Below are 27,019 nucleotides of genomic sequence, written 5' to 3'. Positions count from 1 at the left end.
TTTGGCCGCAAACAAAATTGCGTTGTATACAGGAGGACGTCCCCTACGTATCCACAAAGTTTCATAATTTTGTGACTTTCCAGATTCGGGATCTTTCCTTGTAAAAAGTAAGAGGGTTGAAACTTGGTAACCCGTTATACATGGAAACAGTTACTCCTACGGAAAAACTCATATAACCTTTTTTGTAAACAATTTCCTAAGCTATAAATTTCATAATAACTATTTTTGTCGTAAAATTGTTACATAACGAGATATTCGAGAAAAACAGCTTTTTTTACCTTCAACCCTCTGTAAACTTTTTAGCGGATGTCAGACCGATGGAGACTTTTATTTATTTTATTAAATTGTTTAATACGTCGAAATAAAGGCCCAAGCCAAAATGTAGCTTGCTGGGAATTATTCCATAGATTGTCCATATTTCCGTCTAATTTCACTGGACTAATAGGGGAGACCGGGGCAAAGTGAAACTCGGGGTAAAATCAGCTTTCTTAATTTATTCTTTAATAATAGAATATACATATTTACAAATTTTGGTGACGTAATAAATGTTTGTAATACCACAATGATAATTATGCACATTCAGATATCGAAAAATGGAAATTCATTTAAAAAATTAAATATTATATTTTAGAGACTTCCAATTAGTTTTCTATTCAATTTAGCTTTCTGGATAAATGAGTCTTAAATGTGTTATTTTAACTCCAAATTTTTTCTGCGTGTTTATAACAAGCTTACAAACATACATATACACGCGTTTGAGAAAACATTAATCCTAACATTATTAAATAATTAATTTTCCACCGAGTACACATGCGGGGCAAAGTGACCAGGGTAAACTGAGCTGCAAAAAGAAGATGCGCGAGTGATGTGCGCAATAACCTAACCTGTTAGCTAGCTGGGAAGCCGCGCGGCGTGATGGAACAGAATCTAACCTCAAAAAAAAAATGAAAAATCTGCCCCAGGTTTTGACAACTACAGTTAAAAAAAAAAACAGAAACTGACGTTCTACACACGTCATCCCAGCGCAAGGGATTAATAATTACCTATATCCTTAATTAAAACTCGTATTTAATTTCAGCTCTCTTTACCCCAGATAGTAGCTCATATATGGGGTAAAGTGGTCGTTTTGTCATTTTCTTTTCAAGTTGAATTTTAATACACTTTAAGTATATTTAAGCATTGCTATTCCTCATTTATCAATAGTAATGTTCAAATTATATTATAAATCTATTTCCACACATTTTTATCGAAAGGGAAGAATTGTATTCGACTTCAAACTTTTTTCCCGTCACTTTGCCCCGGTCTCCCCTATCATTGTCGCAATTACCAGTCTTCCACTCGCACGATCAAAAGCGAGCCCGTTCGAAGCAGCAGCCGCGATTGGCGGACCGCGGTGCCGCTCCTGAAAAACCAAACAGGGTACAGCCGCGCATGGCCATTTCATAGCGCCCCCGTTGTGAAAGCACCCTTAACGGCTCGCCGCGAAAAGCGCAGGCTTCGAATCGATCCTCCACCCCCAATGTATCCAAAGAACCACCCCCGGCCGACGACTCTCTTGTCGACCCAACAACAGTTCAAAAGCACCCGAAAGCAAACATGGCGCTGGACTTCGCTGCCACTTACAAAGTTCTGGTGCTCGGTGATTCGAACGTCGGGAAGACCTGCATCGTGCACCGTTATTGTGACGAACGTTACTACGACACGTACATATCGACGATAGGTGAGGCGACGTCCACGCACATTGCGGCTGTGCCCAATATAAGCTTCGATACTTTAAGGACCCACGGGCCTCTATAACGAGCTGTTTACAATCGTTCCGGGGGATTTCTCGCGCTTATCAGTAGCGTTGCCCCGCTAATCATGCTCGCGCTAAAGTCGAGTGGGCCCGAGCATCGTTGAGAAATTCTTTATTGCCTCGCAAGGGATTGGTGTTATGTCGGCCCTTCAGCTGTAGCTTGTTGACAAGCATATATGTATTTGCTGCCCCACGGCAGATCTCGTTATCAGAGAGCAACTGTTCTCGCTTGCATCAGACACACGTTCCTCTGAGGTCCACGGAACGGTGTAGCTTCGTTTCGAAATATCCTGCCCCGCGAAGTTTTCTGGCTCCTCTGCCGCGTCCGGCTGTCACGCTGATATGTAATTTGGAATAATGCAGGGGAAGAGGGGTATTGTAGAGGTATTTCTTTTTCGGGGAAATTTTGATCGCGCAACGCCACTTTGGAAATGGGAGGAATTGGTGCGATCGATCAGCTGATTAGGGGGTGTATTTTTGTGGAGGATGTATTAGTGGTATTTTTGTCGATTAAGATAGTTTCTTATGTTGTTTGTAATGTAATTGTATTTTTAAGGAGCATTTAGTTGTATCGTGTCGAGTTGATGTTTGACGTTTTGGTCCTTCCCTCTTGACGGGGCTTAAGCGACATTTTGGGCACTTCATGATATTTGCGGTAGTTGCACAAGTGCTGTTGTGAGATCCCCAGGAATGATATTTCGAGGAATACTATTTATATACGTAGGCGAGAAAATTTGGCTCCGTCATTTTTACGAATAATGAATCAACAGGTATCGACTTCAAGCAAAAAATAATTAACCTGGATGGAACGCCGATTAAGCTTCAAATTTGGTGAGTACGATGTGTTCACGTTTTGTTTGTTAACTGATTAATATTGGTATTGTAATTTGGGACAATGGTATTTTGCAAAAATATTGTATTTCCACTTTTAGCGTGTTCGAGAAAAACAGATTCAGGGACATACAGTGAACAAAATATTATTTTTGACAAATTTATGAGGCAGATATAAATCTGATACACAGCATAAAAAACAGTCAAGAATTATTTGTTGCATATAAAAACTCAAATTTTTCAGAAAGTGGACATACAATAGTTATGCACTAGCAAGGGAAGATCCCGAACCCGGAAATTCAAAACATTCTGAAACTTTGTGAATATGATGGGAATTTTCTCCTGATTACACCCCAATATTTGTTTGCTGCCCAAATTCGCTCTAAGGGGGTGTAATTGACCCCTGAAAATCCGGATATTTTCCGATTTTGTGTTACAACTCGTGAACTGCAAAATAATTTCTTCTCCAAATGCTAGATCTAATTAAAAGAAGTAACTTTTGACTTGAAACTTTTTTTCTATCTCTTACAGTTTGCGAGTTATAACACAAAATCGGAAAATAACCGAATTTTCAGGGGTTAATTTCACCCCCGTCCAGTAAATTTGGGCAGCAAACAAAAATTGCGTTGTAATCAGGAGGACATTCCCTGCAAATTCACAAAGTTTCAGAGTTTTTAGAATTTTCGGGTTCGGGATCTTCCCTTGTAAGCCATCGATATGTAATGTAACAGAATTGTAGATGAATTTGTTCATCTTATGAAAGTGCAATTTTTGGAAAGATAATTAAAATCTTAAACAGTTTAATAACGTATGGAAGACTACAGTCGTTTACAAATGGTTTTTATGTACAAGGATAGTGTAAGAGGGAAACGAAGTACAGTAGGAGGGCAAGGGGAAAAGGATTGTCTATGGTCAGACGCGCTTTGTAGCGCAGTGCGCCTGGAGCTGTATTTCCCTATAACTTTTAACACGTGTATTATTTTAAAATCGATATTTCAATTTTACGACTAAACTGGTCGACATCCCATTTTTTATATACTAAGTGTTGGATATGATAAATGAGTCGTTTATTTTGAAAGTGGCGTAAGTCCATTTTCCAAGAAAAAAACGGTTTAGCTATCTTAATAGTTACATTTCAACATGATCTTTTCATTCTGAAGCAAATTGTTACTAATATATTTAAAATCATTAAAATTTTATAAAACGAAAATATGCTGGTTAACGAAGTGATGAAAAAGTATATTTTGAAAGTGGCGTAAGTCCCATTGTGAGAGTTTCAAATGGATATGGAAAGTATTGTGCAATAAATTTTTTTTGAGATCACAGCTTTATGTTTAATTATCAAGGCAGCAGTTATTAAACTGAATTGTTTATAACAAATTTCACTTTCGATCCCGCTGACGGATTCATACGGGTCTCCGGATATGCCTTTGTGATTTTCAGCAATTTGTTAATAATTTGATTATAACAAATTAATTGCATATTACAAAGTAAACGTCTGCGGAACATAAAGCAGTCACAACTAAAACTACAGCAAACAGATAAAGTGCACGAAAAATGTATTGGAATACGCGACTTGGACGAAAGAAAACGAGACCAATCACAATCTAAAATATAAGGACTTAATGGATTTATTATATTATATACCAACTGCACACCATAATTATTTTAAATCACTCCCGCATGTAAAAACTAGAGAAGACTGAATAATAATTAATAAAATGTTATTAATTTTAATGTAAAAATTACTTAACAAAGAATAAAAGTTGAATATTTTTTTGATTTTATAACATAAAAGTGTATACATTTATTTTTATTTCCAGGCAAATTTACTTTTCCTATGGACTTGTGCTTTCTTAAGAATTGAAAACGTCATTTCATTGATTTTGAAAGTGGCGTAAGTCCATTCATAGCCATCAAGCACATATTATTTCTTAAATAATGTTAATTATGCTAATTGGGATGATAAATTTCACACCCTTGGAAACCCAAAAACACTATACTACTATGTTATCTGTTACCCATATTTTTAAATTTAATCCAACGCAAACCCTTCGATATCTCGATTCGAACATAAATGGACTTACGTCGTTTTCAAAATAAACGGCTCAAATATTGGATTGAAATTGGCGTACGTAAATACACAAAGTGTTTCAAAATCAACACAACAGTATTTCCATTTTCAATAAATAAACTTGCAATTAGAACAGTGATGAACAACTATGAAATCAACTGATCGAGACCAGCGAATTCACACCACTTCTGTCACGCGACAATAATATTTTACAAATTCCATCATGAAAACTACATGTCGACTAAAGTACATTAAACTTTCATGCGCACTCATGTTAACATCGAAGCATTAAATTTCTCGAAGGACACCATATTTCTCGAATTCCCTAGTACCACTGCATTACTCTTTATCGCTTCGGGTGTACGCTATTAGAAAAAATATATATAACTTCCTATCGGAGTTACATATTTGCTGAAAAGTGACGCCAAGCTATAGCAATTTCTTATCTCGTTACGTGTAATTTATTATAAGTCGTTGGATATAGGAAATTGATATTTAACTTTAAAGAGAAGGAGTGCAAAACTGTGTAGTGTGATAAGCAATTAGGCCTCGCCTTTCCTGGTAACTCAGAAATTTCGTAATTTCGTGTCGCACTTCGCTGTTACAAACCGACCTATATCAGCGTAGGATTTAGTTAGGATTACATTCAGAAATGCTTTGTCAATACCACGTAGGTTGAAATAATTCAACTGGAACTTGGCCAATGAATAATGTATTATTGTACTTTCTTCCGTTATCAGTACACTTTTGAACAATTTTTAGATCTTTTTTGTTATTGGATAACATATTTGGAGTTTTTATAAAAATTCGATTCTAAGAAACATGATGATTTATTGCTATTTAATATATTTGTTTATTTTCACATAATCTCTGATCGTTTTATACATTTTCCACCGACTTAAAAAAAGGAGGAAGTTATAGATTCGACCCATGTTTTTTTTTAATGTTTGTCTCCGCTTCTCGGTGGATTCCCGGCTTTACTGGTCTTACGTCTTAATTTACAAATCCTTTTGAGTTACCAAGTAAATTTTGCAGATGTTACTAGTTTTTTCCAATACTTTTGTTGTATTTGTTTAACCCTTCGTTGACGCACCTCATTTTTAATCTACTTTGACATACTTGGGTGGCTCACACCCGGAGCAATTTTTGCAAAAAAACATGGGTCATTTTCAAGGTTTCTAAAATGTATTCCAACAGTTTCTTTTATTGGAATTCTATAACAGATTTTGTGAAAAAATTCTAGATTACCATAAGTCGACAAGAAACGAAGAAAATCTTCAAAAAATTGTAACTTCCATTTGAACATTAGAAGCTAAACTTCTACAGAGATGTTCAGATATAATATTTTGAGAAAACAAAACTGTTTATAAGTCGGCTTTGGAGACAAGGTATTTATTTTGCGTACAGAGCGTCAAAATCAGCTTGTGGGTGGCTCACACCCAGAGTGTCAACGATGGGTTAAGCTGGTTTTGTTCCTGCTAACAAGGAAACTTAGGTAACCCAAAAATTCTGATTTGTAGGGAACCTCGATAGAAGTATCTGAACATTTTTCTGCTAATGTTTGATTCTCCAGGGTGAAAACACCTCTTAAAGGTTAATGTGTGTTATCCTAAGTACCTAGTCTCCTGTATATCTCGAAAAATAAGGGAGATATAAAAAATTGTTCGAATGAAAATTGAATGTTTTTTATACTCCAGGTATAAAACCATGCAATTAAATCGTTTAATATTTGTAGTTTTAATTTTTCCAATTCGTATTGCTGAAAACTGTTTGTGCACCTGCGAAGGCTTAAGAATGTATAGGAATATTGTTTTTGATAGCAACATTTTTGTCACTCCTTTATCGCAATAATGATATCGTAACGTGTTTCATATGAAACAGAAATAATATTATTTCTTTGTGATATTTATATATTTATTGCATCATATAACATGAGGTTTATGTAGCAGACTATAATATGCAGAATTTTTTTCGTTGCTCGCCTTATTTATATTAGTAACTTCATTACTGCCTTACAATATTGGCGTCTCCACTTTTTTTATGTTTGTCCGCGCATAACTCCTCAGCATATGGACCGATTTTGATGATCTTTTTTTTTATTCGAAGCAGGGCGAATATTGGCCAAATACTTTGCCAGTACTGGTTGATTCAAACTTCGCATCAGTGCATAATTTGTATTTCATGTATTCGCGCATTTTAGAGTATTTTCGCACGTTGAGTTACAGACCCCATGTAACGAATTTGAGACATCCTTATTTTCACTTTTTCCGGTTCTAGCAAACGGTTCTTTTTCACGAGCAGCCCTTTTTCAGGGCGTACCCTTATTATTTAAAATAAATGTAGCTAAAAAATAAAAAATTAGAAAAATTAAAACCGACTTCAATGAAATAAAAATTTACTAAAAAGTGAAAAATAATTTTTTCCCTTATTTAATCTACGAGTCTCAATTTTTTTAAGTCAGCGCCAGATTTACGCAGTGCAAATGATGTGGCGCCAATATAAAAAAGCTGAGAGTCGTGGATTAAATAAAGGAAATAAATTTTTTTACTTTTTAGTGAATTTTTACTTTTTTGAAGTCGGTTATAATTTTTTTTAATTTTAGTACACAATGTGTCACCGAACCGGTAGCACAATATGAAAGAGTGATTCTACGTGAAGAAATAAATAGAAAATGTAGAATAACATTTTATCTTTTGAGCGTTGTTTTTTGAGAAAATCGATTCTGAAAACTCTGGTCCACGTCCATCTGATTAGAAACTGCCAGAGTGCATTTGCACTGCATATTTATGTTGTAAATGCAAAGATGAAGTAAATCCTTGCGCAATAATAAGTCAGAATTATTTAATAACTCTTTTTCGAAGGAGGCTTTGCTTTCCAGGAAACCAAGTTTACAAATCTGTCGTGAATATAACTAACTTCACTAATATAAAATTAACACCGATATTGTCGAAGACAATGCTTTAATAAAAAAAACTTATGTTTTCAAAATGATTCATTTCATCCACAGATGTATCACATTTATTGTTACAATTCTGCCAATTCTTAGACGTACGAGTAGGTACTTAACAAATGTTCCAAATCATTTTTCTAAAATACGAAGCTCGAAATAAAAAAAAGTCTCAAGTATATTATACGTCTCCAGATTAGGTCGTAAGACGCTCAGACCAAAAATGGACGTCTTGACGACATCATGTGCTATTTGCGTTGCTTCGCCATGCGCCACATACTTTCGATACCTTGTGTATGAACCCCATTTTCTGGGTATTTGTTCACAATTACATAACACACAAATGCACAGTTGCTGACTAAAGACGAAGAAGTTTCGGCTATGCCCTATAATAGGGGAGACGGGGGTAGTTGATACAGGGGGCAAGTTGATACAGTCGAATTGTCTCGACACCGTATATATGTAGCTCCATTTGAGCGAGATATGTGAAGATTGTTGTTCAATTCTTTCCTACGATCCAGCGTACGAGTGTGTACCTTGACGTTAACAATTGTTTTTTTTTAACTGGGGTAAACCAACCAGTGAATGATCGAATTGTTGAATCTATGGACCTTTGAGATTAATACTTGAATATATTTATGTATAACAACAACACAACTGTGAAATTGCATTTAAATTTATTTTTCTTGAAATTTCTATAAAAATAATTAAGTATTCTTATCGCATTTAAAAATAAAAAAATTATAAAATGCAAAACGTGTAGAAGCCCAGTAAATGACAGCATACTTTTAATAAGAATTGTACTTATTAATGTTTGCTTAATATGCGTAACTAAAAATATAGGATATTAAAAGTGCAACTACACTCTATTTATAAAGATACAATAATGTTTAAATTTATAATTGACATTTCTTTGCCTAATGGTCATTCACTGGTATGCGGTAAATTACTGGTTGCTTTACCCTAGTCAAGAATTATGCAATTAACAATTAAAGCAGTTTCATGTCGTGGCAATTTAGTTGTGATTGAAAACTAGTAATAATAATACCTATTTAGTATGTCTTTATTGCGCTAGGAAAGTGTTATACATATAAATGTTATTAGCCCTCCGTCGTCACACCTTCTTATAATCACAAATTGGTTACATGGGGTTTACTACACGCTAGCGTCATTTTTGAGTTACCATTTTCGTATTTTTGAATCTTTTAACTTTGGAGCGATAATTGTACCTACATTCGTAATAGGGGAGACCGGGGCTAGTTGATATAGGGGGCAAGTTGATACAGTCGAATTGTCTCGACACCGTATATATGTAGCTCCATTTGAGCGAGATATGTGATGATTGTTGTTCAATTCTTTCCTACGATCCAGCGTACGAGTGTGTACATTGACGTTAACAATTTTTTTTTTTAACTAGGGTAAACCAACCAGTGAATGATCCAATTGTTGAATCTATGGACCTTTGAGATTAATACTTGAATATATTTATGTATAACAACAAAACAACTGTTGAAATTGCATTTAAATTTATTTTTCTTGAAATTTCTATAAAAATAAAATTACTTATTCTTATCGTAAATTAAAAAAAAATATATAAACTGCAAAACGTGTAGAAGCCCAGTAAATGACCGCATACTTTTAATAAGAATTGTACTTATTAATGTTTGCTTAATACGCGTAACTAAAAGTATAGGATATTAAAAGTGCAATTACACTCCATTTATAAACCTATAATAATGTTTAAATTTATATTTGACATTTCTTTGCCTAATGGGCATTCACTGGTGTGCGCACAATTACTCATTGGTGTACCCTATTTTCGTTTATATAAAGAAAAAATAAATAGTTTCGATACAAACAAATTGATCATCCAATAATATTTTTCATTCATTTTGTATGTATTTTCTCAAGTTTTCGCTTACTATATATTAAAGAGGAAGGACCAAAGTGTATTTTGGCATATTTCTTATTAAGTAATTAATTCATTAAAAAATGAAAAAAATTGAAAACCGAATAACGTATCAACTAGCCCCGCAGTGGGGTAAATTGTTACATTTTCCAAATAGCATTTTTTCATTCATTTTGTATGTATTTTCTCAACTTTTCATTTACAATATATTAAAGAGGAAGGACCAGAGTATATTTTGGCATATTTGTTATCAAGTAATTAATTCAAACAAAAATGAAAAACATTGAAAACTGAAAAACATATCAACTAGCCCCGGTCTCCCCCACATATGTATAACAGAAAAGATTACAATTTTTAATTGCTGTTGGACCATGCAAATCAGTTTTAAAGAAAAACTGAGACATTCGGTACTATATCCATTTATAGACTGTGGATTGTTATGTCCCATTGTGTACCGTAATTTTTTTTTACATAAAGTTACTTTAATTTACCACAAACTAATTTTTAATAACTGCAATTTACCTTAAACTTATCTTACCCAGATAAACGATTATTTCTGTGATTCCCATTATTTAAAATAAAATAAGCTCCGGAACCACGATCGCCCACGCTTCGTACAAAGTGTATATTACTCAGGCTCCTCCCTTCTACAACATATCTGAAGTTCAAAAAAATTGGAGTTGCGGCTCCCTTTTATGCATATTTACCAAACAAACAATTCAATGCTTTCAACGTGTTTTTAAAAGCGCGAATGCTCTTTTCGATTTCAAAGTGAAATTGTTAATAACAAATTTAACACCGATAGGAAATCAAATATCCTCTTAATATATCCTATAACGTAGACTGCAATTTTCCACTGTTCGTAATTATCTGTTTCCGATAGTCTAACGTTATTTGGGGCGCTAATATATTTATATATGCAGAACTTTTTTCCATCATCGATTCTGAGTCTTAAACGAACGAACGGTTGCATTAACACACACAAGTCACACTTAATTTCGTTGCAAGTCAATTTTAAAATCAGCTACGGCGCCTGCAGATAGGCAACCCGTATTACACCGCTCCACAAAGTAGTGAAACGTTGCGGTCATTAAGGGGGGTCTGCCTAGAACGGTCAAAGCAACATGCTTCTTTGTGAATTTTTTCTAGAAAAACCGATAAACTTTTATTATTAAACAATAGTCCAGTGGAAAGAGTACATCTTTCGCATATTTTAGTATTTTTTGTGGTAAAAAGTATTGAAAGGTTTGTGGTGTGGCAACCGTAGCTCGGTGCAGGATCATCCAAAATTGAAAATTCGAAATTTTTAGATAATATATGCAATTATCTAGGCGCTATCGCACCCGATTTTGTAAATTATATTGAGATAAAATGGCGGCTGTGCAAAGTTGAAGCATCGATATTTGGCAAAAAATCGCTCGTTTTTCGAGTGTAACAAAAATCTGGGGAAAAAAGGAAAAGCCCCCGATAGCGCTTAGATTTTTAACCCTAAAATAAGCCTGCAAAGCCTCGAGTAAATCGGTTCATTCATTTTTGAGTTATGCGTGCCACCGACTTTGAAAACACGATTTTGAGGAAGACGCGTTTAAAGTTTTGGGTCTGGGCGCTACACCGAGGAACACCTACCTACTTACACGATTATAACTTTGTGAATTTTGGTCGGATTAACTTGACACTTTCAGGGAATATTTCCAAGAAAATATAAAAATCGAAAAGTCGTGGTGAACTCAGTTGATCGGTTGAAAATAATCATTTTAACCCCCTTATATATTACACTTCAGAAACGGTTTCTCTGTTGACAGTGGTAACTTAAATTAAATGTGGTGGGAAAATATTAGCAATGTATCCAAAAATCCAGTAAATGTATTTAAAAACACAAAAATACTATATATATATGTAAAACATTTTTAACATCAAAAATGAAAATCAACTGGCACAAGCATCATAGGGTTCTTGAAATACGTATCGCGATAGTCGCCAATCGACCACCCCCTTCCCCTCCATTAGACGAATGGGTTTCCCTTGTACGGACCCAGCGAGATGGGTCCGGTCGGAAATTCGACTATTCAGTAAAAGAAAGCCACATTCCAAGTGTCGCCAAGATAGTTGCCCCTCCGGGCAATAGATCCCTTTTAACAATATCCTGATTTCCAGAACAGTCCCTTTTTTCGAAATTCCGAGCGTCGCCAAGATGGCTCCTCCCTACCAGATTTCACATACACCCCTTTTTCCAGACTCCGAGCGTCGCCAAGATGACTCCTCCTGATATCACGTTCCCCAAACACCCCCTTTTTGCCAAATTCCTCAGGTGGCTCTCCTAGCTCACCTCCCACCCCTTCCAAAAACCAAGTTAAATACCGGTCCCAAACGAAGGGACAGCGCATTCTTAAACCTAAGACTAGTCAAGTCACAACGCCGCACAGTGGTCTGGAATTAAGAATTTGGTGACATTTGTCTATAGCTTTTAACCTATATAAATTATCGAAACGAAATTTGCGCCAAAAAATAGGAAAAAATCGTCTCGTTCTAATGATGCATAACTTAATAATTTTTACATTTATTTATTTATTTATTCTTTTTTCAATTTTTTTAAGTTAAATGTTATAAAAAAATTTAATAGCTGTTTAATTAGTACTTTATTCAATACTCTTTTCAGTGGTTTAAGTCGCATGTTGAGAAAACTCTTCGTTTCCAAGTTATAAGGAAAGTCGAATAGTAGAGGAAAGTAGTGAAAATTGCTTGTTTTTAAATTAAAGAGCAGTCTTGTGCGATAAAATGGCATCTTTTATTAGTAATTAATGTAAATAATCCGTTAAAAACATAATGCTGAATGCAGTATGGCAAATTTTCGAGATTCTTTACTTTAAGAGAGGATATCATTAAAGTCCCAAAAAGTCCCAGATTCTACCAAATTGAAATATTTTCAGCATATCTTCCTCTATGTAATCACGTAAAAATCATTTCCAACTTCGTCCAACTTTTCAAATTATTACAGTTTAAAGCCGTGCAGAAATTATAGAACACGGATTACTTCCAATTGGACAACTCTGTGAAGAGGCACAGGAAACACGTCGCAAAGATTTTTAAAAAATTTAGAAATAGGAATACGAGAAAAATGTCAAGAAAATCAACGAATGAGGATATATGTCACAAACTTCTGTTAACATCCGACCCATACATATCAGCAATCCGAATAAAATCATGTAATAAAAAGAAAAAAAATCTAGACCCTGAAGCTGAAGAATTAATATGTAAATAACAGGAAAGATAAATGGTACTCGACAAATGCATGAATTGTCACTAAATTTTTCGACCTGGACCTCTTTGTTTTCCCGACTACTTTCCTTATATCTTGGAAACGAAAAGTTTTCTCAACATGCGACTTAAACCACTGAAAAGAGTATTAAATAAAGTACTAATTAAACAGCTATTAAATTTTTTTATAACAATTAACTTAAAAAAATTGAAAAAAGAATAAATAAATAAATGTAAAAATTATTAAGTTATACATCATTAGAACGGGACGATTTTTTCTTATTTTTTGGCGCAAATTTCGTTTCGATAATTTACATAGGTTAAAAGCTATAGACAAATGTCGCCAAATTCTTGATTCCAGACCACTGTGCGCCGTTCCGAATCGACACTGTAACAACTTCTAAATTGTACCAGTTATAATAATAAAGGACCAGTAGTTATTAAATCGGAGTTACCTCGACGACACACAACGATCGCGCGGAGGGAATGTTTGTCTAACCGAGACCTAATGAAGGAAATACGCAGATCGGTGAACGGAGTTCACAAAGCGCGCCCGCTCGAGGGTTAAAGGGCCTTTCCGCAAGTGACACTTTTGTGGTTACTTGATAGTCCTGATACATATTTCAAATACCTATCTCACTTGACAGCGATAGTCCCCGTTTACCAAAGGGAAAATTAACCCTTAACTGGTATTCTGGGGTCGCTCATGACCCTAAGCACCCAAAGTTCGATGTACAATTTTCGGTTGTCTAAGTTGGTAAACTGAATTTCTAATTAATTTTATAATAATACTTTCTACATTACCTAAGAAGAAAATATTCATAGTGGTTGCTCTAGTGTCGACTTTACAAATTTCTGTGCCCTTTTTTATTTGGGGTCTGCCACGACCCCAGTATACCAGTCACGTTTGCCAAAAACAGTATACCAGTTAAGGGTTAAATTGAAAACATAAGTATCCTTAGCTTGTTGGTGAAACTGACCATGTGCATATTTTTCAATTTTAAAAAATGCAAATTTAAAGTTCAACCTGTTACGATGAATCAGGAAATATTTGAAAGCTACTGCAAAATACACAAGTCTCTCCCCACATGAATTTCTAAATATAAATCTATCGTAAAAAACCGAAGAAGTAATTACTTCCATTAATCCTTAAGGATTTTACGATTAACGATGGACTTAGCCAGCTTACCAACGATATGTTCAAACTTCCAATCGTTAAACAAAAAAATGTCCCCTATAAAAAGGCACCCACAACTCAAACGATTTATTTGGTTCACATTTTGAAAATCGCTTGCGAGTAAAACGAGAAACCTTATTGGTCATACACGTACATTCTTATCTTCCTTTCATTCCCAATATTTGTTAATACGCGTCGCGTGGAGCTCGTAAAAGTACATGTTTCATGGGCCATCTACCAACTGCCGTCCACATAAAACGGAACCGATATATCACCCTCTAATAAAGAAGGATCACCCTGTTCCACGAAACATCTACAAACCCTGTATTTCTTCATAAAATGGCACACTGTTCCAGGAGACGTTTACAGAGAAGTTCGAATGCTCATCAGTTTTATTTCTGTATTTATTCTTTCGTATTTCCCAAGTTCCTTCATGTTCATAAAAACGTGTATTTTATGCAGGGCCGTCCCCAAATGATGCGACACCGGCTTAAGGTCTGAGAGGAAATACAATTCCGAGTTAAAAAGTTTCGGTAGACGCGCGTTTACTTCTTTAACTTTTACTATAACATGTAATACTTCTTTAACAAATTATTGCTTGAAATTTTTTTACGGTGAACGATATTTGCACAGAACGTGACATTTGGTACAGATTGAATATTTCTCACTGCTTTCATTTTCTGGCTTTAATTTAAAACACCAAATGCAGTAGAATTTGTGACGAGTTCTTCAATTTTGCAACGCTTTTCATGATTATCCTAGACAGAGTAAGTTTCCATTCAGTTTTCTCTTGCCCCTACTTTTCATATTTCAAACCCCTTTGACGAGGCAACCTGTCCCACTTCTGTGGGGCGCCATCTTTGCATATATTCTTAATTATTAATATCATTAATGTGTGTATTGATTTGTTAAAGGGATACTGCTGGACAAGAGCGATTTAGAACTCTAACTACAGCTTATTACCGCGGCGCCATGGGCATTCTTCTGATGTACGATGTCACCAGCTTAGAAAGTTTCAATCACCTGTCCTATTGGCTGCGAAATATTCAGGAGGTAAGCGCACGAAATAATATATAAATCGATAACGGAGAAAACGAATATTTCGGATCGTTTAATTAACAAGTGAAGTAGGTAAGTCTGTTTCTTCACTTTCATGGAAAATGGACCTTTGTATACTGCATTGTAAAAAATTAAGGAAGTATGGGGAAAGAATAGTAGTTCTTGAGAAAGTATGTCTCAAGAGACGAAGCACATTTTTATCCGTGACGATAAGATAACGAATAATCAGATATATGCTACTATGGAACTAACAGGGGAACACCGCGAACCCGGACTCACTGATTGGAACGCAACTTTGTGGGTTTTTAGAGTGACCCAAAACAAGAAGAACGGTGTGTTTCATTTGGGCCCTAGCGCCATTTAAGGAGGTGAAAACTAACCTCAAAGTCAAATTGGCACTTCCACTTTTTCGCGTATAACTCTCGAACTACAACAGACAGAAAAAAATATTTCAAACAAAAGTTTAATGGTGTGATAAGCGCTACAAACTTGCGTTAGCAAAATTTTGAAAAGAGTTTTTTTAGTCAATTTTTTTTTTATTTTTAACTCTTTTCAAAATTTTGTTAACGGAAGTTTGTAGCACTTATTGCACCATTAAACTTTTGTTTGAAGCATTTTTTTCTGTCTGTTGTACTTTCAGAGTTATACGCGAAAAAATGAAACTGCCAATTTGACTTTGAGGTTAGTTTTCACCCCTTTAAAGGGCGATAGGGCCCAAATGAAAGACACCGTTGTTCTTGTTTTCAGTCACTCTAAAAACCCACAAAGTTACATTTCAATCGGTGAGTCTGGGTTCACGGTGTTCCCTTGTAAATTGTGCTATCAGGCTTTTGTAAAAGAGTAACATATGTCACAAAGCAACTGATGTATTAATGACCATTATTTGCATGCTATTTTCAAAACATTGCAATAAAGGGACCGATATTTTTGAATACCTAAATTCCAAAATTGCATTGGATATCTCCAATTTATGTACATAAAGACACTTCTTATGCGTTACTGGATCATCACTTTCTATAATCGCACTGATCTCCAATGCTTGTGAACCCGTATGATAAATCTGAGGAACAAACTGTAAAAAATCTTTATATTGATTTCTAGATTGGTGCAACTTAAACATGCTAAATCTTAACTTTTCTAAGTGTCACGTCATGAGGTTCTCTCGTAATATGAAAGCAATTGTTTATGCGTATAGATTGGAGAATTCTCTCCTAAACGAAGTAAATGAAATTAAGGACCTTGGGGTTCATATTACATCCACGCTAGATTTTTCCAAACACTATTCAGTGATTACTAACAAAGCCTTGAAGACTTTGGGTTTCATGAAACGTTTCTCCGCTGACTTTGTAAATGTGAGTACTTTAAAGTTATTGTACGCATCCTTAGTCAGGCCTCATTTAGAGTATGCATCCATTATATGGTCTCCAAATACAATTAAATACAACACTCAACTGGAAAGGGTGCAACATAGGTTTCTGCGGTTTGCAGAATATAAATTACACATTCGCAGGCCTGTCTGGGATCATGATTTTGCATCGATACTTGTTAAACTTAATATGACAACGCTTTCTGCGCGCAGAACTGTAACGGACATGACCTTTCCTTTTAAGATCATGAAGAGTGAAATTAAGGGGTTATGCCTACCTGCAAGGTCTGAAAAGACAAGTATTTTTGGGATTTTTTTTTAACAAACTTGAAGAGTTTTTTAAATAAACTTGTATGTATTCGAAAGTGTACATGTTAAACTACTTGTGGTAATTTTTCCGATGAAAATATAAATAAATAAAAAATATATCAGCGATCTCCCAGCAGCGATTTTTTTTCAGTAGTTTGCGGTGACCACTCTAATTCTAACCTAGTTCATCTGAAATAAAGAATTCGCGGGAATTTAGTTAGTATATTGGATTATCTTGTCCTTGATCGTTCATTATCTCAAAATATTAATTTGATACAAAATAGCGGCTTCTCATAGCAAAAGTATCGATTTTCACTACAGAATCGCGCTCTTGTTTCATCATTTTTCATCTGTAAAATAAAAACTACGCAACGGAAACGAAAAAGCCACGATTAAGGACAAGATAATCTAATACACTAACTAAACTTGGTCGAATGTTTTATTTCTGTTGAACCAGGTCAAAGCTACAGTGGTCACCGTAATAAAAAAAACACTGCCGGAAGATCGATAAATAATTCCATTATTTATTTACATATCGCATTGCAAAAAAAACTACAAGAACTTTAAAATATATACTTTCGAATATACAACCGTTTATTTAAAAGCTTCTTTAAATTTAAAAAAAAAGAAATCCCGAAAATACTTGAGTTTTCAGACCATGCAGGTAGGCATAACCCCTTAATTCTTCTGCACTACTGGAACTTGTTGATCTATATGCTCCTACCAGATGTGTCAGAAAAAGGCCACCTTTCGTATACCGCAAATTCAAATCTAAGTATGGGTCACTTGATCCAATGAATTGCTTAATGTTCAGTACTAGCCTCTATGTAGACTAAGTCGACTTCTTTTCCGGTAGTAGTTCCTCTTTTAGTTGGAAGCTCTTCAGACTATTGTGTCAGGAAAATCATATCACGTCGTTGTAACTGTACTTTGTATTGGGCAATGCCCGTTTAATTTTCAATAATAATAATAATAATAATAATAATAATAATAATAATAATAATAATAATAATAATAATAATACATATTTTATATGTATAAAATATATATATATAAAGATTTTTTACAGTTTATGCCTCAGATTTATCATACGGGTTATATATATTCATATACAGTGAGTAAAAAAAGTATTTGGACGGTTTTTAAAATCGCATAACTTTTTTAGAATTGGTCCAAACGACATGAGTTTTTTTAGAAGCTAGAAGGGTTAGTTTGCTAAGTGACGTGTTTCGCCGCTTTGAAAAAAATGCATTTGGTCGGAATTGAAGAAAAAAATTGTAAAGGTCGTTTTTTTAACTTTTTTTGTGAGCCTGTAATGAAAATTCAAAAAACCCGTTTGTAGATTGAAGTAAGTTGTATACGTGCCTACTAAAATTTCATCAAAATCGGTTAACGTTGATCCGAGCTACAAACGTTTAAAGATCGCAGAATAAGGTCGAAAATCGCTGATTTCGGGAACAAAGGGTTTTTTTAATTTTCATTACAAGCTCACAAAAAAAAGTTTAAAAATCGAGCTTTACTATTTTTTTCGCTATTCCGACCAAATACATTTTTTTCAAAACGAACAAATACGTCATTTAGCAAACTAATCCTTCTAGCTTCTCAAAAAAACTCAAGTCGTTTGGACCAATTCTAAAAAAGTTATGCGATTTTAAAAACCGTCCAAATACTTTTTTTTACTCACTGTATATATATATGAATATAATATATGTATATATTATACTACCAAAATACCCCGCGTTTCGCTTCGGGCCTAAGAGATATTAAGGACTCCATGAAAACACATACCACCCCTTTTCACCATCCCCTAGGGATTGATTATGGCAAAATCCTGAAATTTGTTTTTAGGCATTTATGTGGGTACTTAACGTTTCAAAGTAAGAGATTTTGAGGAATGCGTAAAAATATATTTCACCTCCTTAGGGGTTGGTTAGGGGAAAATCCTGAAATTGGTTTTTAAGCATTTGTGTGGGTAATCTTTGTGAGTAAGAACTAATTTGATATCTAATCGGGCCTGGGAGATATTACAGAGTCCGAGAATACATTTTACCCCTTTTTACCCCCTTGGGAATAGGAATTTCCAAGAATCCTTCCTTACTCGGTGCCTAGGTCATGAAAACAATGTCCCTTCCAAATTTCACGTTCCTAGGTTAAACGGTTTGAGCTGAGCTTGATGACTAAAGAGTCAGTAGTCAGTCAGGACTTCTTCTTATATATACAAAAATAGATTTTATAGATCACTTATAAAGCACTTTTACAGTAACATTACTTAAGATGTAAAATTGATCCTTATCTTTCTCTTAACTTTAATGAAAATATACACCTGTTATCCTCGCAATTAAAACAAGCATTCTTAATATTAATTATTTTTACATTAAGTCGTTTTTCGTAATTTTTCCCATGCTTCACTTGTTAATTGACGAGACCGTGTAACAGTTCGTGTTCCTCTGTCTGGTAAGAGCATGGAAATTCTTCGCCCCTTTTCCCTGCAGAACGCTTCGCCAGATGTAGTGAAGGTGTTGGCGGCAAACAAATGCGACGTTACTACGCATAGGGCTGTGGACGCGGAGAGAGGGCAGAAGATTGCCGAGAATTTTGACATGCCTTTCTTCGAGGTATCTTGCAAGGAAAACGTAAACATCGAGGAAGCGTTTCTCACTTTAGCTAGAAGAATACGAGAGCAACGGGGACGTCGGGTAACTTACTTTTTATTTAATACACAATTTCTTTATTTATACTTTATATTATTACAATTTTTTTTACTAGTAATAGTGCACCCGTGTAGGGTGGATCAGTGAGCACTCGTTGTCAGTTGTCTTAATTTTGAATATTTATATTTACATCTTCATGTTTCACAACATATCGTTATTGTAAAAGTTTGGAACTCATATTTTTACATGTCCGCATAACAAATTTAAACCAAACAGACTTTACGTATTAAGTTGGTTCACTGATCTACTCTGGGCAACCCCTCAATGTATAGCACATAAATTTTAAGATGTAATTCCTTCTAATCAAACAATCTCATTTCTAATACCATTCATAATTTTTTACCACTACTGTATCGACCTTTGCATAAAAAAGAATTGCGAATGTTATGAGAACTCACCCATTGCGGCTTAAGGGGTGACCCCACCCTGAAGCCACTAACAAAATACAAAGTTACGGATTTTCTGTTTGTATAGTATAGGTAAATAAAAATGTAGGGTTTGGATTTTTTATATAGTTTTAAAGCAACCTTTATTTTGCTAGCAAATTTTTTTTTATGAAAAATTGCACAAAATGGCGGCGAACGAAATGGCTTCACTCCCGGGAATGACTGGATCATCTGAGAAGGAAATACAAAAAATATATATAAACTGGAATATATTATTTATCTTCCACCTAGCATAGGATTGTTTTGATATTTCAAATATTCGATTTTTTACAAGCATTTCAGTGCAAATTTTTATGTAAAAAATTAAAATCAATTCTTCAAACTGCTATAATTTCCAAAATAATTCGAATTTTGAGAAAATCCTGCGCTAGGTGGAAGATAATATATTCCAGTTTATATATCTTTTTTATACTTCCTTCTCAGATGATCCAGTCATACTCAAGAGAGTGTGAGCCAGTTTTCTTGCAGTCCTCCGGGAAGCCATTTCGTTCGCCGCCATTTTGTACAATTTTTCCTAAAAAAAAATGTTTTCTACTAAAATAAAGGTTGCTTTAAAACTATATAAAAATCCAAGCCCTATATTCTTATTTATACGAACAAAAAAATCCCTGATTTTGTCTTTTGTTAGTGGCTTTAGGGTGGTATCCCTCCTTAATAACGATGCTACTATTCAACTTTCTAGCCAATTATCCCATTATGTATACCTTTTGATATCATGTTTATACGAACCCTTTTACTTCTTTTTACCCTCCTAATCACCCCCCTCCGGATCATTTTCTGCGGGACACCCTATAGCTTCATAAACCCTTCACTATAAAAATATCAGAAACAGTTAATACTACATTCCTGTTCTCCAATTATCCTTGTGATTTCAGGCCAGTCTGTTCGAGGCCTCCGAAGAGGCAAACGCGGAGAGCGTAATTAAGGCTCAATCCCCGTCTCAGCAGGGCGATGCCTGCGCGTGTTAGTTTCTAGAATATTCGGGAATCGAGACGTTCTTCGAGGGTACCGGCGAGCACGAAGCATTCGCTCCTGACAGGATTTTAACCTTTCGTGATCGCACGAGGGAGGAAGGGGGTGAGCGTCGTTTCTATATGTAAGTGTACATAGACACGCACGACGCGGGCGAATTTGTCGAAAAATAAGAAAGAAGAGGAAGAGAAAAAATTTTACGAAAGTCACGCAGCACCGTAGGGACGAGCGTGGGCGCGAAGGGAGGAGAGTTTTTTGTATCGACGGTTGTAGAGGATTATATACATGTATGTCTACGATGTAGTTATCCGCAATACTTGTCGCGAATATACCGAGAGGGGTGCCGCAACTATTGTCGTGAACAAAATTCCGCACCTTCGTTCTAATGGTTTCTCAAGCGCCGAAGAGTAATATAAGTTCGTTGGGCATACTATCCCCACGCGTATGCAACCCGCACGCCCGTCACGTAGAGAGAGAGAGAGAGAGAGACAAAAACGTAACCGTATAAGAAATGGCACAATTATACCCTACACTAAGCGATATTGCTATAAAGGGAAAAAGAAAGACTCGTACTTTTACCTCAGACTATGCTCTCGCGTTGCGAACCGAACGAGCCGTAACAAGCTGCATTTCATTTTCGTTGTCAAGGCGAACACAAATTAGCACCGATACGCATACGATAGATGTCTATTTACGATTAAACGAGCGCGGCGAACAATGAGACGCACGCGGGTCGCGCTGCTTCTGGATGCAGGGTGGGGCGAGCCGGGCGGCGCGAAAGGGGTTGGGGTTCGTTCCTCGACCCAGGATCGATCGAAAGGGACCATTTTCTCGTAGCTTCGTTTTCGGGAAAATCGAAGCTGGGAATCGGTTTGGGGAATGTCGTTCGCTGACTCGAAGGATTTCGCTGTGCAGTATTGTATACATAGCCCTTCTGCTTGTCGTAGTTATTGGGATGGTGCACGAGCTGTTTCGTATTTATCAAAGAGGGTTGAAGATGGAATTACACAGTTTCGGAGGAATTTTTATTAAGGGGTTATTTTCGGCTAAAGGGACGAAATATTTTATCCTCTTTAAGAACGGCGCACAAAAAATACAGAGTTTTACCCATGAAATGAACATTATCCACGCGTATTTATTAACGTTTCAGTAAGTTGTAAAACAATTCAGCTATATGTAATTATAATTAATGGAAATACCGGTTTTTCTCAAAATCGTATTTTTCACGACAGTACGCACGATATCTCAACTTCTAGCGGGCCAATCTGGTGCAGCTTTTCAGCACACCTTCAGAAAACATGTAATTAGTTTATTTTAAATAAATAGTTTTTTGTCACTAGTTTATAGGCCGTTTAAGGACGAAGAAACACGGAAAAGATGAGTTTAATTCAAAGTCCCGCCATTTTGAGAATTTTAAGTTTTGTCATGAATCTGCTACCGGCATTAAGAATTCTTTTGTTTTTTTTTATTTTGGATCAGCGCAACAGCCGGAATCGAATGCAGCATGAGGCAATTTTTTTTTGCACACGCTTTACGAGATGACCCATATCTCCATTAATTATTATTATATACGGCTGAATTTTTGTTACAACTGAGTGAAGTGTTAATAAATGCGCGTGGATAATGCTCATCGATGAAAACTGTGTAGTTTTTTTGTGCATCGTCCCTAAAGAAAGGCAAAAAATTAGCCTTCTAGACGAGAATACCCCCTTAAGGGGGGAGTCTGGTGTAACTAAATGAAAATCGAGGCATTTTTCGGGAATTTTTTTTAAAGAAAGTATTTGATAGATCTTTCTGAAACTTTCAGCATATTGTATTAACAGGTTAAGGTATATAACAAAAAAAAATTATTAAAAAAGAGCGGCAAATAACAAAGTTATGCCCAGTCCGTTGGTGACGCAATTATTGCACTGCGGGCAACGTAGCGTCTTTTGGTTTCATCTGAAACCAAAAATCGAACAATTTTCTTTTAGTTTATGAGTGTACGCACAGAATGAAGTAATTTGAAACTTAAAATATGAAAAATGAAGAAATGGCGGCCTCTTGAATAAAAAGTTCACTGTTTCCAACGAAATTTTGCCTTAAATGTCTAAAAAAAAGTTATTTATTTAAACAATATCATTATACTAATAACTTAGTACTATGAAGAAAATGTTCACAAATATCCGTGCACAAGCCCAAGTCGATTGGTTGAATATTTTTGGAGTAATATTGCCCGCAAAGTGTGAAACTGTCGTTTCGAGAAAAACGCATTGAAAGTTTTGTGGTAGCCTGGCGCTTCGTAGCAAAACCGGCTATATCCGCTTTAATTTTTCGAATTTCGTTTTGCGGCTTTGGGAACATATTGTTATGATGTTCAACTATTGATTTATGCAAAAAAAAAAATCGATTTCTTCGATCCGCTACACCAGGCTCCCCCCTTAATCAAAATAGTCTTCAGTAACTTCAACGCGCCTTTCCTATCTAGAAATAAGTGTGTACCAATTCCTGTTTTTACAGAACCCTAGAAAAATTATTTTATTTTACACTTTTCATTGATTGTTACACGGGGAACCGCCTACTGACCAATTGTACCAACCGTCTTGCCCCGCCGTGCATACAGCAGCACCCGATACAGCTTCTCATCGTCATCGGGGTAACTTGAAAGTGATAGATAACGGAATTGTGCGACTACTTAGATTAAAAAGGGAAATGGTATCCTAGCTCGTATGGGTCATTGTTTCTTATTAAACGGGCAGAAAAAACTTCAACTCAACTTTGTAATAATTAACAACACTTCGTATTAAAATCAAGAGGCTGAAGTATATAATAGATTTATAATAGACTTATGGCGTACGAACTAACCTACGAGGCATACGGTGCAACTGTACAACATTTTATAAAGTTTTAAACTCAACTGTATCACGGCGATGTACCATATGTTACGAATCGCTTGCCAGCGATAATTTTTGCGCAGTGTCACTCGTAACACGTTTCCTGCTCGCTTCGTTTCGCCTCTAACCAGCTGCTACCCCCGCTTACCACCGCCGCCATATTGGCACCCAGGTGTCGTCTTCTGCGTTCGCCCTACATAACATGAAACGATACGCGACCTCGTGCCGCGCAGAGACGCGTATAAAAGCTTCTTACGCCATTGGATTTCGATATAAGTGTTGCGCAATGTTTTCTACTTCAACGTTCCACCGACTCAGTCTTTGTAACTCAGGAGTGAGACACATTGATCAGATACCACAAGCAGTACAAACGTTTCATTAGACACGCTTGATGTTCACGGAAGGCCTAAAGGAAGAAAATAAACGTTGCTATTAATCTATTTCCTGCTTGGAGCATGTATCTCATTAACGTGAGACGTATATACGTATTTCGTCAAGCGCATTGTGATTATATTGTCATAGAGTGACGTACGCGTGCAAACAAAAGGAGGACACGAGAAACGTTAACGACACTATTAACCGAGGACCATCGCTTTTCCATTGTCGGGGGAGCACGCGTGATTTGCGATTGCATCAAAATCGTTTGACATACTGGCAACCTAGTTCTGCCGCAAAGGAAAATGGATGAAAATGGCAGATTTTGGAAATTATTGAAAAGGAAGACGATTGAGATAGGAATAATTACAAAGTTCATCCTAGAAGCAATGGGAAAATTATGATAAACACGCGTAAATACACATGCTCGTGTCTGATTCCGTAGAAAATATAAAACGATGCTGTGAAAGAATTATTCTTCTTTTCGGGTAACTTCAAAAATCTGGTATTTTCTACTATTGCCCTCTATTTACAATGAAAACGATCCACACGATGGTATCGAGCGCACAGTGGCCACATAGAACTAAAAACACCAATTGTATCTTTTTCTAACAACGACTGATAATCTTACTAATCCCACTTGGCGTAGTGGAAACACCAACAGCTCCGCCTGTATGTCAAACATATCCTATGCAAAAATCACGCGATATTGACTTTCGATTAGTGCGCTTTGATAATCACTACGAGCACATCTGGTGAATCCGATTGTAGAGCTGACGACACCTATATGTATAAGTACATATATGCAGATGTAACGAGCAATAGTGAGGTCCCTACTGCGCATGCGGAAACGAAACACGAGATGGCGCCACCACGGTGTAATAGACAGGTGTCCGACCCTGTTTTCATCCTAGTTCTTCTGGCGGCCTGCAGATTTCGTGGTTGTTGTAAAGGCATTTACATATATGTACAGATAGTGTCGGTTTAGAAAGGTCCAACTGACGCGCTGCGCCTCAGAATTTCCTCTATAGCAGCATATAAACCAAGCAAGATGGAGTCAGCATCTTTCCTCCCTAGTAAAACCACCGTGCAGGCCACAGGGAGGGCGGAAAGCATAGTGGGTTCCGAAAGACTACGTCTTGACTCGGTGGAGTCACCGTAAGGAATTTTGCTATTGGGCAGGCCGTCACGGTATATGTACAGGCCTGGTATGGAATTCCTACTCGTAGTGGAAGGGGAACACGCTACGCATTCGCGTGATGACCCCGTGACGTCAAACCAATCGACGCCAAGGTTCAGTCAAATAACAGCGTCATCACGCGCATGCGTGGCATGTTCCCCCTCCATTACGCGCAGGACTTTTCTGGCAAGTCCAGTAATACCATTAAAATCTCTACTACCGCAATCTCATTAACACATATGTATATGCCGTCTAAGTCACGACGCCTCTCGCGGCGGCCAGGGGAACTAAACAGAAATCGGCACACAAAATCGCTGGGGTAAAAGGTACAGAGTCGGAACCCCTGTCTATTACATCGTGGGTGCCACTCCACTCGACACCATAGACATACATAGACTGAGCAGAAGCTGGGACTATCGGCGAGGGGAACGGTAGGCTTGGAGGGGAAAAGGCAGAGGTCAGATACAGGCACGTCGGGATAGTTTCGGAAGCATTCGGCCAGATTTGCCTGTTTCGCTCCCCTTACCGCGAATCTTACACCCCCCTCAGCTTACGCTCTGTCTATATATGTCTATGCTCGACACAGCGAATTCTTTGGGGTTAGTAATGACTAGATTGGAGGTTAGCGATCTAGTATCGAAGCACTAGTATTCCGTAATGGATAACGAAAATTCTCCTAGTAATCCTAGTGTTCCTCGTCCCCTCCTCTTAGCTTCTCCTACAAACCTCGCTGTTGCTCGGCACACCTCTTAAAAGATCTCGAGAATCGTTAACCTGTTTCGAACAGCGAAGTCGGAAATGCAAGGAGCATGACGTAACGTAGAATGGCCAGAGACGCTGGATGACGTGGATGCGACTCGTTCGAGATCAGAACATTATGCGATGATAGAATTATATGACGTGCTCGAGCATTACATGTATATTTTAGAGTGCTGCATTAACTTATTAGTAATCGTTATCGTATAGAAGCACGATAATAGCGCGTGCAGACGTCGCACAATACTTCTGTAGATGCATAGATGTACTGTCGTTGTCTCGATATAAAGACCACCACCGCCGTTCGTATTTCCCGTTTACGCTGGCAGAAGCAAGTAAAGCCTTTATTGTGCCTACCGACGATTAGGAAAGGACGGAAGAGCTGGGACAGCTTGTGAATGGGTGGCGAGGCGGTTCTTAAGCCGCGTTCTCGCGTAAGCGATCGATCGGAGAAAATTACGTTGACTCGGATGATTATCCTAAGTGAGGCAGCGAATCGATTGCACCGGAGTCGAGCTACCGTTGCTTGTTCCGTAAAATGTAGTGATGGGACCTAAATAGTACGTTGCGAGTAGGATCGAAATCTAGTGGAGCGTGCTTGAATCTTGTATAAATACCTGAAGAAGCAACTGTACTTGTAAGTTTAAACGAATACTAACGAGATATTTCGAAACTTAAGGCCTTTTCGCACGAGACACTTTTGTGATTCGCAACTAGAATTTCAGGTAAAGTTACGTGACAGAGGCAGTACTGATTTACGGAAGATTGAAGGGGGTGGAATATATGTGAACACCAATGGCGTGCCACAGAAGTTGCTTGTTTGAAAGGGCCTTCATACGAATACTTTGAAACACAAAAGCAATGTTTATAAATACATACTCGATCTCTGATAGAGTGTGCTTAATCCTTATATCAGTGCCTCTACATCTTTTGTTTTTCATGCTTCACTCGCGCACACTGTACGCACAAATTGAAGAGTCCTTG

The 27,019-nt window shown here is 36.6% G+C and overlaps 1 protein-coding gene across 1 annotated transcript; it reads left to right on the top strand.

Annotated features, from left to right (window-relative positions):
• Window positions 1-1,543: 1,543 nt before the first annotated feature.
• LOC143373453 (ras-related protein Rab-8A-like) lies at window positions 1,544-22,783 on the top strand. Its single transcript, XM_076820778.1, has 5 exons — window positions 1,544-1,720; window positions 2,566-2,626; window positions 14,903-15,041; window positions 19,215-19,418; window positions 20,755-22,783. Exons 1-5 carry the CDS (start codon window positions 1,597-1,599, stop codon window positions 20,845-20,847), a joined length of 621 nt encoding a protein of 206 aa, XP_076676893.1. The 5' UTR covers window positions 1,544-1,596; the 3' UTR covers window positions 20,848-22,783.
• The last annotated feature ends 4,236 nt before the right edge of the window (window positions 22,784-27,019 follow it).

The sequence above is a fragment of the Andrena cerasifolii genome, chromosome 1 (genome assembly GCF_050908995.1).
Source record: "Andrena cerasifolii isolate SP2316 chromosome 1, iyAndCera1_principal, whole genome shotgun sequence".
Taxonomy (NCBI): domain Eukaryota; kingdom Metazoa; phylum Arthropoda; class Insecta; order Hymenoptera; family Andrenidae; genus Andrena; species Andrena cerasifolii.
The sequence above is the reverse complement of the archived record's forward strand: the minus strand, read 5'-3'. Positions and strand labels throughout refer to the sequence as shown.